Source organism: Pseudophryne corroboree, chromosome 1 (assembly GCF_028390025.1).
Source record: "Pseudophryne corroboree isolate aPseCor3 chromosome 1, aPseCor3.hap2, whole genome shotgun sequence".
NCBI lineage: Eukaryota > Metazoa > Chordata > Amphibia > Anura > Myobatrachidae > Pseudophryne > Pseudophryne corroboree.
Genome location: NC_086444.1, coordinates 400,887,065 through 400,901,434, shown reverse-complemented (window position 1 = coordinate 400,901,434; position 14,370 = coordinate 400,887,065). Strand labels below are relative to the sequence as shown.

At 48.4% G+C, this 14,370-nt stretch overlaps 1 protein-coding gene across 1 annotated transcript in view; it reads right to left on the bottom strand.

The window, feature by feature from the left end:
- Window positions 1-1,138: 1,138 nt before the first annotated feature.
- The window catches only part of LHFPL7 (LHFPL tetraspan subfamily member 7), a 37,681-nt gene continuing 24,449 nt past the window's right edge, over window positions 1,139-14,370 (bottom strand). Inside the window, exon 3 of the mRNA XM_063913462.1 lies at window positions 1,139-2,077. Within this exon, the coding sequence (XP_063769532.1) occupies window positions 1,818-2,077 (260 nt within the window). The 3' untranslated portion in view covers window positions 1,139-1,817. The remainder of the gene's footprint in view (window positions 2,078-14,370) is intronic.

Below are 14,370 nucleotides of genomic sequence, written 5' to 3'. Positions count from 1 at the left end.
CGGTCCTCCACTCATCAGGTAGATAGCGTTCAGAGTCTTCTGACCGGCCAGGCAACAATGGTCCTTTTATACACAACATGCATACACAATACAATGGTCACTGTAATCTCATTGTTCATTGGACACAGAGATGTGTCTCTACATTACAGAAAAGGTCATAGGTGGATTTGAAAGGGTGGGCGATGTCTTTCCCCAACTGCTCTTGTGGGTGGTATCCTCTGGATTCCCGCCGCATATGTAATTTACAGTAAATACAGTTAATGTTCATAATCTACTTTTGTACATAACTATACGCAGGAACAAGCGATCTTTCTCTAACTAACACCGGAATGTTACCCTCAAAATACCCTACAGCTGGATACTAGACATCACCTTCCAACCTTTATCTGACCCTTCCTATCATGCAAAGGCGAATCTCTCTGTCCAGGAACTGTTTAAACTAGTAATACTCGCTGACATGGTCTAGGGGAACTATATCTAAAATGTACGCTATATGGGTTAAATATGTAATGTTCTAATAACACATTACACGCTCACAAACTCTACCGTAAATGCGCATACCACGCGCCAAGGCGCATGGCCGTGAAAGCTCAGTTACGCAAAGTGCGGATATGCGCACGCACGGCAGAGCGAGCGCACGCGCAGCGGGCATGTGCATGGGGTTAGTACAAGGCATATGTATTACGATATTTTTCGACTTTGACACCCCCCTATTACCAGCACAGGCAGGTTACAGCTTCATACACCAGGCTTGCAGTTCAGTTTATTAGGCAGTTCTCCAAACAGCATATGTTACAGCAGTACAGGTTCACGTCAGCTCATAGTAGCACAGGATCAGTGGCCCTGACATCTCTGCACCCCTTTCTGTATGCTAAGCCCCATTATGAGCTCTGAACAACTGCTTGATGTCAGTAGACCAACCTTCTGCATCCCATCCTCATTCCCGGTGATATGGGCAGTCTGGTGATTTCAGCATTGTACAGTGGGTCGCAGGGACATACTAGTGTGACTCACTGGCCGTCACCTCTCGGACAAGAATGATTAATAACTTCCCAGAAGGGGCTAAATTTTAAATAAATTGTAATTTATTTAAAAAAAGAAAAAAAAACAGTAACAGTATATATTTGTATTCTCCGATAGTTGTATGATGTACAATTGTATGCATGTTACAAGTTCTCTCTAACACACATAGGGCCTGATTCAGAGATGGCCGTAATGTTGATGTGCGCTGTGGAGCGATTTGTTGTCACTGTGTGTCACACTGCTCATGCGCTGCGATGGTCTCGCGTTTGTGGTTGAAGTCAGGACTTATTCACAACTGGAGTGACAGACAGGAGGCGTCTGAGGGAGGTAACAGGGGACGGGTGTCTCACAGCCATGGGTGACGCATGTTAGCATGTGAGTGTGATCCGGTATGCAGTTACAATGGCTCCAGTGTATGTCTTCCTGCGGCACGGCTGTGTGTCCATAGGGTTACACAGATAGTCGCTTATCAACCAATGTCTCCTATACAAGCGGCAGATCTCAGACACTGCCAGCGAGCGTCTCAGTACATATCCTGGTGGCTGCGACAATCGCTTATATTCATTCAGCCAATGCACAGCTGCAGTGGCAGGTGTATATCTCTGAATCCGGCACACAAGACATATACATGCAAAATCAGAAAAGGAAGCAAATATGCTCAGCATTAATCTATGCATTTCCAGACGTGTATAATTCTAGTCCTGACTGTCCATTTTTAGGGTAAAACATGTTGCACAACTTGTTGTTCCTCTAGCTGATGAATTGTCTTTCACTTGCAGCTGTGAATGGAAACATTAGTACATGTGCTCCTCACAAGCCAGCGTACGCTGGGTTAATTTGGACCTTAATATTTTTGTCTTCATTTCATTCAAATTGTAACAGCCAATGATGGGCAGGAAGCAGGAGAGCATGACTGTAATGATGGCCATCATATAGCCCCAGCCAAGGGAACAGTCCCCACTCTTGTATTCAGAGGATGAGCCGCAGATCTGATTTGCAAATGTACAGCGCAGGCTGAAGGGATACAGGAGCAGACCCAGGATTGTTGCGGCAACTGAAAACAATAAACCGAGAGACAACATTATAAGCCACACGCTGCTCCAGAATATTGTGGTATTTCCTCAGGTAACTTACGCCCATATCAAACAATACGATTTTAAGGTGGTGACTTGTTTCAACTAAAAATAGAAAAGTAACAATATTTGGTATAAGAACAGTATGTTATATAAAAATGTAATGGTGGGAACACACTTAACGATAGGCTCCATGAGCAATATCATCTAGTGTTTTCCCTCGACTCCCAGGTAGCCGATATAGTGATTACATACTGGACGATAGCGATAACGGTATCGTTCAGTGACGTCATATCGTGACCAGCTCGTATATGCAGGTTTGGACGATATGTCCAAATTGAGCTGCATGTACAGATGACAGAGGGGGGCGTAAATAACGACCCACGGGAACACGCATCTTCCATTGGCAGTAGCATACACACTGGGCGATATTTGAAACAATATTTTCAGAAGGGTGAAAATTGTCTAAAATATCCCCTAGTGTGTATGCAACCTAGGAGTGATATTACCTCCAGCACTGTCCTGTGAGTGCCTTTTTACCTTGTAGTTTTGTTGCTGTTTGTGACCACCACCTCAAGCACCCCTGCTACTTACCTCTCACTCCATCTTACATATGTTCTGGTTTATTTTTTACATGAATAACTACAGTATTTTGACATTTTCGTATCCAAGCTCTCAGTTACCACTCTCTTACCTTTCAGTTATCGCTTCCTCCATGTTCCTCCTGCTAGTCATCCTCCTTATTTATTACCTTCCCTACTCTGCCTTGTTCTAGCTCATTAATTTACTCTCATCCCCATATCGTCTCTTGTACCACCCATCCATGCACAGTTTACTAACCTACCTCTGGATGACTTCCCCCTCATCTACTACCTTATCACCACTTTCCACTCTCACATTCCACGTCTTTCCCGGCTGCTCTCAGGCTCTAGAGTGCCCCCCACCACCACCCAACAGTCTCCACTAGACTATTCTCCAGACTCCCATCTTTCAAACATGCCTTAAAGCTATTTATTTTTAATTCTAGCTGACCATCCCTCCTCCTAACTCTGCAGGCTCTGTCCTGATCTACTCTTACCTCTTCTCCTTATTGTATCCACCCATATTCCCTATAGATTGCAAGCTCTTGGTAGTAGGGCATGCTCCCTTTTCTGTTCTCTATATAATTATGCTAATTGCCCCCTATAAAAATGGATTTATGTGAAATTGTTAACTTGGTTGTATTAGATTATACTTATATACCTTATGTTCAGGTAACCTCTCACCAACCTACATTATTTCCCTCTGTTGTCCATATAAAAAAAAAAAAAGATTTTAAAAAATTCCCACGTACTCGCAGCCTTTCTAACACTATTTTCATTTGTCTAGAAAAGAGTGCTATGGGAGGCTAGAGTTGTCTGCAGCAGAATTGCACCTATTCACTATCTATACTTTGCCGTACCATTTCTGAAATCTGCCTCTGTCACTCCCTCTGGCCTGGGCCATCTTTACATAAAGGCAACTAGGCAGCTGCCCAGGGCCCCACAATTCGAGGGATGGCAGGGGTGGGTGGTGTTCACACAATCAGAAAGGCCAGGCATCATTCTGTAGCATGGTGATGGGTTGATGGCTGGAACTTTTCACCAATCAATCAGAGTGCTGACAGCAATTCACTGTATGGAAGCATGTGGGTTGTTGTTTTTTTTGTTGTTTTTACATATAGGTTCCTGCGTATGGGTGTGTAGGAGCCCTAGTGCATTACTTTGCCCAGGACCTACAATGCTGTTAAGATGGTCCTGCCTTTGACACTGCGTCCACTGTAACCTACCCCTATAGGGGCTATCTTTCATCCAGCTTCACCACCCTATGACTGATATTGTGGTTAGACTAATCTTCTAAACCTTCACCAACTCCTTCCCTTTATACATCTCTAACCTCGTAACGAGAGACACGCCATCTTGCCCTTTGTGACCTGCCTCTGACACACACCACTCCTCCTCTCTGAGAGCCACCTCTCACTCCCATCTCTAACATTTCTCCAGCGAAGCCCACACTTACTGAACTCCCTACCCACCTGACCAGACTTGTTGATTCAGGTAATGGTGATTGCTTGGGTACTTGCACTGATTAAGTGGACATTCCCCTTAAGGTCATGTACATATTGTTTTACTTTAATTGATAGTTCCTACTATGTACTGTGTGGAATACATACCTTTTACCGGCGGCTGGGATCCTGCCTGTCATGATCCTGGCCACCGGTATGCCGGCAACGGGGCGAGCGCTAGAAAGCCCCATGTGTGCACGGTGGCTTGCTGCGCTCATAACAGGATCTATTCTTCCTCTATGAGTGTCGTGGACACCCACAGAGGGAGAAAAGCCTGGGGCACCGGTATTCCGGCGGCGGCATTTCACCGCCTATCGGGATTCTGGGGTCGACATTGTGACCGCCGTGATCCCAACAGCGGTCTCCTGATTACCTTCCGTACTGTATATTACATCTTTCTTTTCTTTTTTAAGAAACAAAACAAAGAAAATACCCATCAATTATTGTTTTGGGTGGAGTTTTTTTTCCCTACCAAAGTTAAAAACTTAAACTATAAATTATAGGTTATGAGTTACAACTTAAATAACTCAGAGTTTGTTTTCCTGCCTGTTTGGTGTATCATTTTTCCAGTACAGTTTAGAAAGTGAAAGTAAATATTAGATGTGTTGTGCCTTTTCTTCACAGTTTATCCGTTTATATAAATGTTCCCTAGTGTGATAAAAGGAGTCTATATAAAACGTGCACATTCTTACCATGAAAAAACAAGTAAATAAAGATATAATTGGCGAGCATTTTGAAGAAAGATTCGGCTTCAAATAAACACAATGTTATAATGTACATACAGTACACACATCTGAATACCCCCCAACATGTCATATCCGGAAAAATAAGCCCTGACCCCAATATGCCCAAATCCTATCCAGAAACATTCTCTTTTGGTAAAAACTGTCCCCTTTCATGCCCTACAAAGGGGGGTGTCATGCCCAAACTTGGCATAATTGGGAGGTATGCATCAGAGTTCACCCGTGGTGCAGTCACACATATGTAACGCATGAAAACCACATTCTTGGATGCATGTCTTTCAATCACAGACCTGACATCAGCCTGCATCTTCAGAGATATCTGTCAGAGAGGCACCCTAACCATTTTCATATTTTCAAAGTAACTATTTATAGGTTATGCTTATAATGGAAGATGAAAAGCTACTTTGGCTCTTTGAAAAAACGTCTGCGTACACATAGATGAATAAATATGCAATAATTGCTACTTTGCGGATCTTATATCTCACCTCATCAAAGAGGTGTGGTTTCATGGTACCCCCCATAAGTTTTGATCACTCTGGAGGCGTGGCCAGCACTCTCAGAGATACCGGGCTGCCCACAGGCTCTTCCCCGCACGTACTTGCTTATATGAATATGCCCACCACTGTGATCTCGTTTGGCTGTAACTGCTCATTATGTAAAGATTTATAAAGGGGGGGGGGGGGGGTTTGCATAAAAATGGGTGGGGCTTACTCCTTTAGCTATACAAATTGACATTATGTTGTGTTGAGCACTCCCTGGAGAGGATATTATGTGTGTGCGGCTCGTTTGTTTTTTCACTATGTATATGTATATTTCTGCTGCTGGGTACAGTGGGCTCCACAAGGATTAACATCGGGGTGTAGAGTAGGATCTTGATCCGAGGCACCAACAGGCTCAAAGCTTTGACCTTCTTCCCAAGATGCATAGCGCCGCCTCCATGCACAGGAGCTCAGTTTGTAGTTGGTGCCTGCAGTAGTAGGTCACTTAACAGGAGGATGCTTCAGGCAGCCTATTCTTAGCTTTAACTTTAAAGAAAAATGAAGAGGATTTTACAAGGGCTGCAGCAGGCTGTGTCTGATAGACGTCTCTGCTGCTGCTACATCACCCCCAGCGGCGCTGTATACTCCCGCGCCGCGGTTTCCGGGTCACTACAGCGGAGGCGCCGGCTTCTTCCTCTCTCTGCCGTGAGTCACACACACGCCACCATCTCCCGGATCGCGGGGCCGCTGAAAAGGGGGAGGTAAAGGGCTTCTGTGCCACACTTTGCACCGCGATCCCGCACGGCCGTAGGAGGCGGGCCGTGTGCGTGCTGGCGTGGACACAGATTACTGGGCTGATGTTCCACTAGCCACCAGGGTGATTCTGTATGGGCACAGGTCAGGGGGGACGTTGTACTATTACCCCCACCCCACGCCATACTTGCCTACTTTTGAAAAGTAGTTTCAGGGAGATTGTAGGAGTACCGTTGAGGGGGCGTGTCATGTTCCAGCCAAAGGGGCGTGTCTGTTTCCACTAAGGAGTGTGTCCTGCAGTGGCAGGTGAAAACTACAGTACGAAGAGCAGCATACCACAAAGTTATATAATATGTATATAGTGAGTACGGTACAGAGGGTTATATAATATGTATATAGTGAGTAGGGTACAGATGGTTATATAATATGTATATAGTGAGTAGGGTACAGAGGGTGATATAATATCTATATATTGTATATACTCTCTGTACCCTATTCACTATATACCTATTATATCACCCTGCATACCCTACTCACTATAATATACCGATTATATGACCCTGCATAGCTCCTTCACCTGAGTCCCAGAGGTTGTCTTGCTTCTCCTCCCGCCTCTCTCTGTCACTCCGGCTTCCACAGAGAGGAACTACAAGCTAAAAAAATACCCTCACGTACCCAGCAGCGCTGTCACTCATATCAGAGCCCCACCCGCAGAGCTGGCCCTAGACAATTTGATGTCCTAGGCAAGATTTTTGTTGGTGCCCCTAGCAGACAATGCCGTCCCTCCTCCCAGCATGCTGTGCACAGCCAGCAGAAAATAGCTTGAGATGTAGCCACAGCGGCGCGCCATCGATTTGAAGAGTGATGATTGATTTCATCACCTTTAATTTGAACTGATGACACCGCTACTATGGGTCCCATCAGAGTTTCCCAAACTCTGACATTACAGTCCAGGTTTTCAGGATTTCCATGCTTGAGTCCAGATAGTTAAATCAAATTGACTGTGTTACTAATTAAGGGCCTAATTCAGACCTGATCGCAACAGCAAAAAAATTTCTCTGATGGGCAAAACCATGTGCAGTGCAGGGGTAGGGGGGGGGCCAGATGTAACATGTGCAGAGAGAGTTAGATTTGGGTGGGGTGTGTTCAAACTGAAATCTAAATTGCAGTGTAAAAATAAAGCAGCCAGTATATTTACCCTGCACAGAAACATAATAACCCACCCAAATCTACCTCTCTCTGCACATGTTATATCTGCCACACCTGCAGTGCACATGGTTTTGCCCATAAGAGAGAGAAAGATTTTGCTTTTGCGATCAGGTCTGAATTAGGCCCTACGTCACCTGTGCTCAAGTATGGCTATCCTTAAAACCTGGACTGGATGGCGGCGTATGTGAAACTCTGGCCTACATTAAAAAAAGATACATCCAAATTAAAATACATTGAAAATACCACATACACATAATACATTGAAAACATCCAGATCCACTGAAAATACCAGATGAACATAAAACACCATAAAAAAAGCCAGATCCACATAAAACTACAGTAAAATGCCAGATTCACACAAAATACATTTAAAAGTATCAGAGGTTGTGTGGTAACAGGCTGCGGGACAGAGGTTGTGGGGTGACGGACTGTGACGGGGACAGGTTGTGGGGCGATGGACTGTGTCAAGTAGATAAATGTGTGGAATGACAGACTGTGACGGGTGGCAGATTGTGTGAGGTGATAGCATGTGAGCAGGGGTAGATGGTGTGGGGTGACAGGCTGTGACTGTGAGGCCGAGGTTTCTGTGACCGGGGGACAGAGGTGACAATATTTTTGATTATGGGTGCCGGGCTGTGACTGTGAGGCAGAGATTTTGGGGTGACGGACTTTGATTGGGGTCAAAGGGTGTGGAGTGATGGACTGTGACCAGGGGACAGAGGAGTTGGGGGTTGCTGACTAGGAACCACGGACAGAAGGTATGAGTAGGGAGAGGAAGGTTGGGGACAAACTACAATAAAAAACTAATTTAACAACTCTCACAGATCAAAAAATATAATCACCCGTATTACCCCTGAGAATGAGGTTGGGGGGTCCAGGGTGACACACAGAGGTAGAGGGTGTACAGTGTGTCATACACGGGGGGAGGGTTAGGGAGTATAGGGTATCACACACACCGTGTATCACACATGGGGGATGGGGGTACAGGGTGACATACACACAAAGGTAGCGGGTACAGGGTGTCAAACACTGGGGGGACTAGGGGGTACAAGGTGTCACACATACTGGGGTAGGGGGGTACAATGTGACATACACAGGGGTAGTGGAGTACAGGAGGTCACACACACAGGTCGGGGGTACATGGGTCTCACACACACATAGGGGGTACATGGGGTCTCACACACACAGGTAGAGGGTACATGGGGTCACACACAGGTTGGGGGTACATGGGGTCACACACACAGGTAGGAGGTATAGGGGCTCAGACACCCAGGTAGGGGGTATAGGGGCTCAGACACACAGGTAGGGGGTATAGGGGCTCAGACACACAGGTAGGGGGTCACCTACAGGGCTATCAGGTTACTCACCACACTTTGTCCAATCAACATCGAGGTGAGCTGCAGGGTGTCACTGGGGGAGGCCGGTGGACCCAGGTCATAGTCAGGAGGATCTAGGCGGGACACGGTGGCTGGCTGACAGCATATGCCCAAGGGAGGAGGAGCTGCTGCATCTGGGCATGTAACCTTTACCCAGGACCAGAGCCCAGATTTGTTACTGGCATCAGCCAGTGCAGTAAATTAGCGTTAGAGGCAGCCTCTCTCCTCCTTCTCCCCCCTCCTCCCTTCTGCACTCTGGCAGGTTTTACTATTGCCAGACGCGCATCCGTTCTGGCGCTCCCCGCTGCTGCTGGCTCACATCAGCTTACTGAGCTGCCCTGCCAGCGGCCGCCCAAACGGAGCGGCATGTTTATATTACTGCTAACCGGCCCCTGGCTGTGTGAGCTGTCCTGCGTGCTGCTGCCCGATCTCTGCTTAGATGGGCAGCGGCGTGTAACAGTACAAATGCAGAGCCGCTGGCGGGTGCCACAAACCACCCGCCAGCGGCTCTGCACAAACCAAACCACCCTCCAGCGGCTCTGCACAAACCAAACCACCCTCCAGTGGCTCTGCACAAACCACCCGCGGGTGGCGGGTGCCCACAAACCACCACCAGAGCCGGACCCTAGGGGCACCTGTACTTGCTCCTAAGCACCAAGCTACGGTCCTGCCAATCAGATCTTCGCCTCCCACCGCGACTGCAGCATGCTGTGCAGGCTCCGCCTCCATCACCGGCACTTTGGCCAGGCGCATGCGCAGCTCGTATTTACAAAAAAACAATGTGAAAAACCGGGAGGACAGGGAGGGTTTGCGGGGCAGCGGGAGGCTCAGTTAAAAAACGGGAGCCTCCCGCTGAATGCGGGAGGGTAGGTAAGTATGCCCCACGCTTTCATTACTGCCCGCACGCCCGGTGGGGATGCCAGCAGGGGGAGCAGGCTGGACCTGAGGCCCCTCCCCCCGGCCGCAGGGCGCCATTACTGCAATGTTCCCGCCCTGGAGATGCTTCCTTCTCCCTCCCGGTCAGCAGCCATTACAAACAGAGCCTTGCTGTTCCTGGGATTGCTCGAGCAAATCCTCCTGTGGAACCGCCTGACTGCCAGTGCTGTGCTTCCTGCAGGACACTTGAGTATTCTACCTGTCACTGCGACTGTGCTAGTTAAGAAAGAATGCATACTGTCAGGGTTGTGTGGTACAAACACCCTGTGATATACATCCAGTGCCTACTGCGCTTGTTATATCTGTTATCACATATAGCCATACTGAGTATTACTTTGTATTTATTTTCAGGGAGTCCTGTTGGCAACAGGCTCCCTGCATCGTGGGACCGAGGAGAGAGAAGCAGAGCTGGCTTGTCAAGTTGGGCTCTGTTTCTAAGGCTTATATCAAAAGGTTCAAGTTCAAGATGGAATCGCTCAGGGCGGTTATTGCGAGCCTGGACGAGGGGGATTACATGGTCTCCCTGGACATCAAGGATGCGTACCTACATGTCCCCATTTACCCCCCTCACCAGGAGTACCTCAGATTTGTGGTACAGGACTGTCACTATCAGTCCAGACGCTGCCGTTTGGGTTATCCACGGCACCGAGGGTCTTTACCAGGGTAATGGCCGAAATGATGATACTCCTTCGCAAGAAGGGAGTTTTAATTATCCCGTACTTGGACGATCTCCTGATAAAGGCGAGGTCCAAGGAACAGTTGGTAGTGGGGGTAGCACTTTCTCGGGAAGTGCTACAACAGCACGGCTGGATTCTCAATATTCCAAAGTCACAGCTGGTCCCGACGACACGTCTTCTGTTCCTGGGAATGATTCTGGACACAGACCAGAAAAAAGTGTTTCTTCCAGTGGAAAAAGCCGAGGAGTTGTCATCTCTAGTCAGAGACCTCCTAAAACCGGGACAGGTGTCGGTACATCAATGCACACGAGTCCCGGGAAAAATGGTAGCTTCGTACGAAGCAATTCCATTCGGAAGGTTCCACGCAAGGACTTTCCAGTGGGACCTGTTGGACAAATGGTCCGGGTCCCATCTCCAGATGCAACAGCGGATAACCCTGTCGGCAAGGACCAGGGTGTCGCTGCTGTGGTGGCTGCAGAGGGCTCATCTACTAGAGGGCTGCAGATTCGGAATACAGGACTGGGTCCTGGTGACCACGGATGCCAGCCTTCGGGGCTGGGGGGCAGTCACACAGGGAAGAAATTTCCAAGGACTGGTCAAATCAGGAGATTTCGCTTCACATAAATATTCTGGAGCTAAGGGCCATTTACGATGCCCTAAACCAAGCAAGGCCCCTGCTTAAGAACCAGCCGGTACTGATCCAATCAGACAACATCACGGCGGTCGCCCATGTAAACAGACAGGGCGGCACAAGAAGCAGGAGGGCAATGGCAGAAGCCACAAGGATTCTCCGATGGGCGGAAAATCATGTGTTAGCACTGACAGCAGTGTTCATTCCGGGAGTGGACAACTGGGAAGCAGACTTCCTCAGCAGGCACGACCTCCACCCGGGAGAATGGGGACTTCATCCAGAAGTCTTCCAAATACTGGTAAACCGGTGGGAAAGACCACAGGTGGAATTGCGCCAGGTCAAGGGACCCTCAGGCGATCGCTGTGGACGCTCTAGTAACACCGTGGGTGTACCAGTCGGTTTATGTGTTTCCTCCTCTGCCTCTCATTCCCAAGGTAATACGAAGGCGAGGAGTGAAAACTATACTCGTGGTTCCGGATTGGCCAAGAAGAGCTTGGTACCCGGAACTTCAAGAGATGCTTTCAGAGGACCCTTGGCCTCTGCCGCTCAGACAGGACCTGCTGCAGCAGGGGCCCTGTCTGTTCCAAGACTTACCGCGGCTGCGTTTGACGGCATGGCGGTTGAACACCGGATCCTGAAGGAAAAGGGCATTCCGGAGGAAGTCATCCCTACCCTGATCAAAGCCAGGAAGGATGTCACCGCAAAACATTATCACCGCATTGGCGAAAATATGTTGCTTGGTGTGAGGCCAGGAAGGCCCCAACGGAGGAATTTCAACTGGGGCGATTCCTGCATTTCCTACAAGCAGGGGTGACGTTGGGCCTCAAATTGGGGTCCATTAAGGTCCAGATTTCGGCCCTGTCAATTTTCTTCCAGAAAGAACTGGCTTCCCTGCCTGAAGTTCAGACTTTTGTCAAGGGAGTTCTGCATATTCAGCCTCCTTTTGTGCCCCCAGTGGCACCTTGGGATCTCAATGTGGTTTTGGAGTTCCTGAAATCACATTGGTTTGAACCACTTAAGACTGTGGATGTGAAATATCTCACGTGGAAAGTGGTCATGCTGTTGGCCCTGGCTTCGGCCAGGCGTGTGTCAGAATTGGCGGCTTTGTCCTATAAAAGCCCTTATCTGATTTTCCATATGGATAGGGCAGAATTGAGGACTCGTCCTCAGTTTCTCCCGAAGTTGGTATCAGCGTTTCACTTGAACCAGCCTATTGTGGTGCCTGCGGCTGCTGGGAACTTGGAGGATTCCAAGTTACTGGACGTAGTCAGGGCCCTGAAAATTTATGTTTCCAGGACGGCTGGAGTCAGGAAAACTGACTCGCTGTTTATCCTGTATGCACCCAACAAACTGGGTACTCCTGCTTCTAAGCAGACTATCGCGCGCTGGATTTGTAGCACTATTCAGCTGGCGCATTCTACGGTGGGACTACCGCAGCCTAAATCTGTAAAAGCCCATTCCACAAGGAAGGTGGGCTCATCTTGGGTGGCTGCCCGAGGGGTCTCGGCTTTACAACTTTGCCGAGCTGCTACTGTCACAACTGAGGGCCTGAGCTGACGGGAGGCAGCCTCAGTTGTAGGGGCTGAGATGTACCGGAACCTGGGAGGTTGTATCAGACCCCTGGACATGTAAGTAACATGAATAATAACTGCCCGAAGGCGTGACCACGACAACTTGGATAAAAGTCAATGATGTTTATTATGACAACTCCGCAACACAGCAGCAGTAAAAGAAAACGTAAAAGTCAGCAAAGAATAAATACAGTTCCTGGGTACTACAGGATGGCAGGAGCCACAGGCACTGGTAGTGTGAGATAGTTCTTATAATCTTCTAGATGGAAAGTCCTTACCAGGCCCGACTGTAGCAATGGAGATAACCCAGGATTGTGCCAGCTGGTGTTCCAGGAAAAGCTGGGTTGCTGAAGATAAAACGGCTGCTGTGGATACTGGCTGGAACCAGACTGTTGTTAGCACGGAGTGGATACTGGCTGGAACCAGTTAAATAATAAATGAACTTGGGAGCGATGAAATATGAACTGAAATGTAGAACTTGAGAGCGGAGAAATAATAATACCGGTGGAGAGTGGTAAAGTGTAGAAAGGACACCGGCCCTTTAAGAGAAGCTGTACTCTGCTGGAAGCTGAGCTGGAAGCAGGTAATGCTGTAGCTGGAAACAGATGAATCCACAATGGATTGGAGAGTCAGGCTACACCGCAGGTGGAATGCTGGTGCGGGTCTCTATGGTGGAAGTCTTGAGACAGGAGCTGGAACCTGGAAGACAATCACAGGAGAGAGACAAACAGGAACTAGGTTTGACAACCAAAGCACTGACGCCTTCCTTGCTCAGGCACAGTGTATTTATACCTGCAGCAAGGAAGGGATTGGCTAGGCAATTATGCAGATTATCAATACTGAGAACAGATTGGTGGAAATGATCAGCTGACAGAATCCAAGATGGCTGCGCCCATGCAGACACTTGGAGGGAAGTTTGGTTTGTAATCCATGTGGTAATGAAAACAGTAATGGCGGCGCCGGCCACCGGAGACAGGAGGCGCCAGGCTGACAGATGCACATCCAACCACGCGGACACAGCGGAGGCCGCGGCTGACGTAATCGCCACTCAGACACTCTGCATGCAGAAGTTCAGGGACGGCGGCGGAGGCCGCGGGAGACGCCATGCCAGGTGTAATATGGCGTTTACTGTGACAGCGTCCCAGAGTGACAGGAGAGGATACAGGAATGTACACATCAGGATAACAGATGGGATCCGGTCCTGGAGCGCTGAGCCAGCCTTAGGAGGCATCTGATGGGTAATAAATGGCGTCCAGATACCCGGATCGTGACAGCACCCCCCCCTTTAGGAGTGGCCCCAGGACACTTCTTTGGCTTTTGAGGAAACTTGGAATGGAATCTCCGGACCAAGGCAGGAGCATGGACATCAGAAGCATTGGTCCATGAACGTTCCTCAGGACCATAACCCTTCCAGTCAATAAGATATTGTAGTTGACCGTAACGGTGACGTGAGTCCAGGATCTTGGCCACTTCATACTCAACGCCTCGTTGAGTTTGGACTTTCGGAGTTGGAGGAAGTGAGGAATGAAACCGATTCAAGATCAGCGGTTTCAACAGGGAAACATGGAATGTCCTGGGTATTTTTAAGAAGGGAGGCAACTGGAGTCTGTAAGCAACAGGATTGATGACTTGTTCAATCTTGAAAGGACCGATATAGCGAGGTGCAAACTTCATACTGGGAACTCTTAACCTCAAATTCTTCGTGGATAACCATACCCGATCACCCACCTTGAGAGCAGGAACTGCTCGACGCTTCTTATCCGCAAACTTCTTGTACCTGAACGATGCCTTGAGCAGAGCTGATCGTACGCTCTTC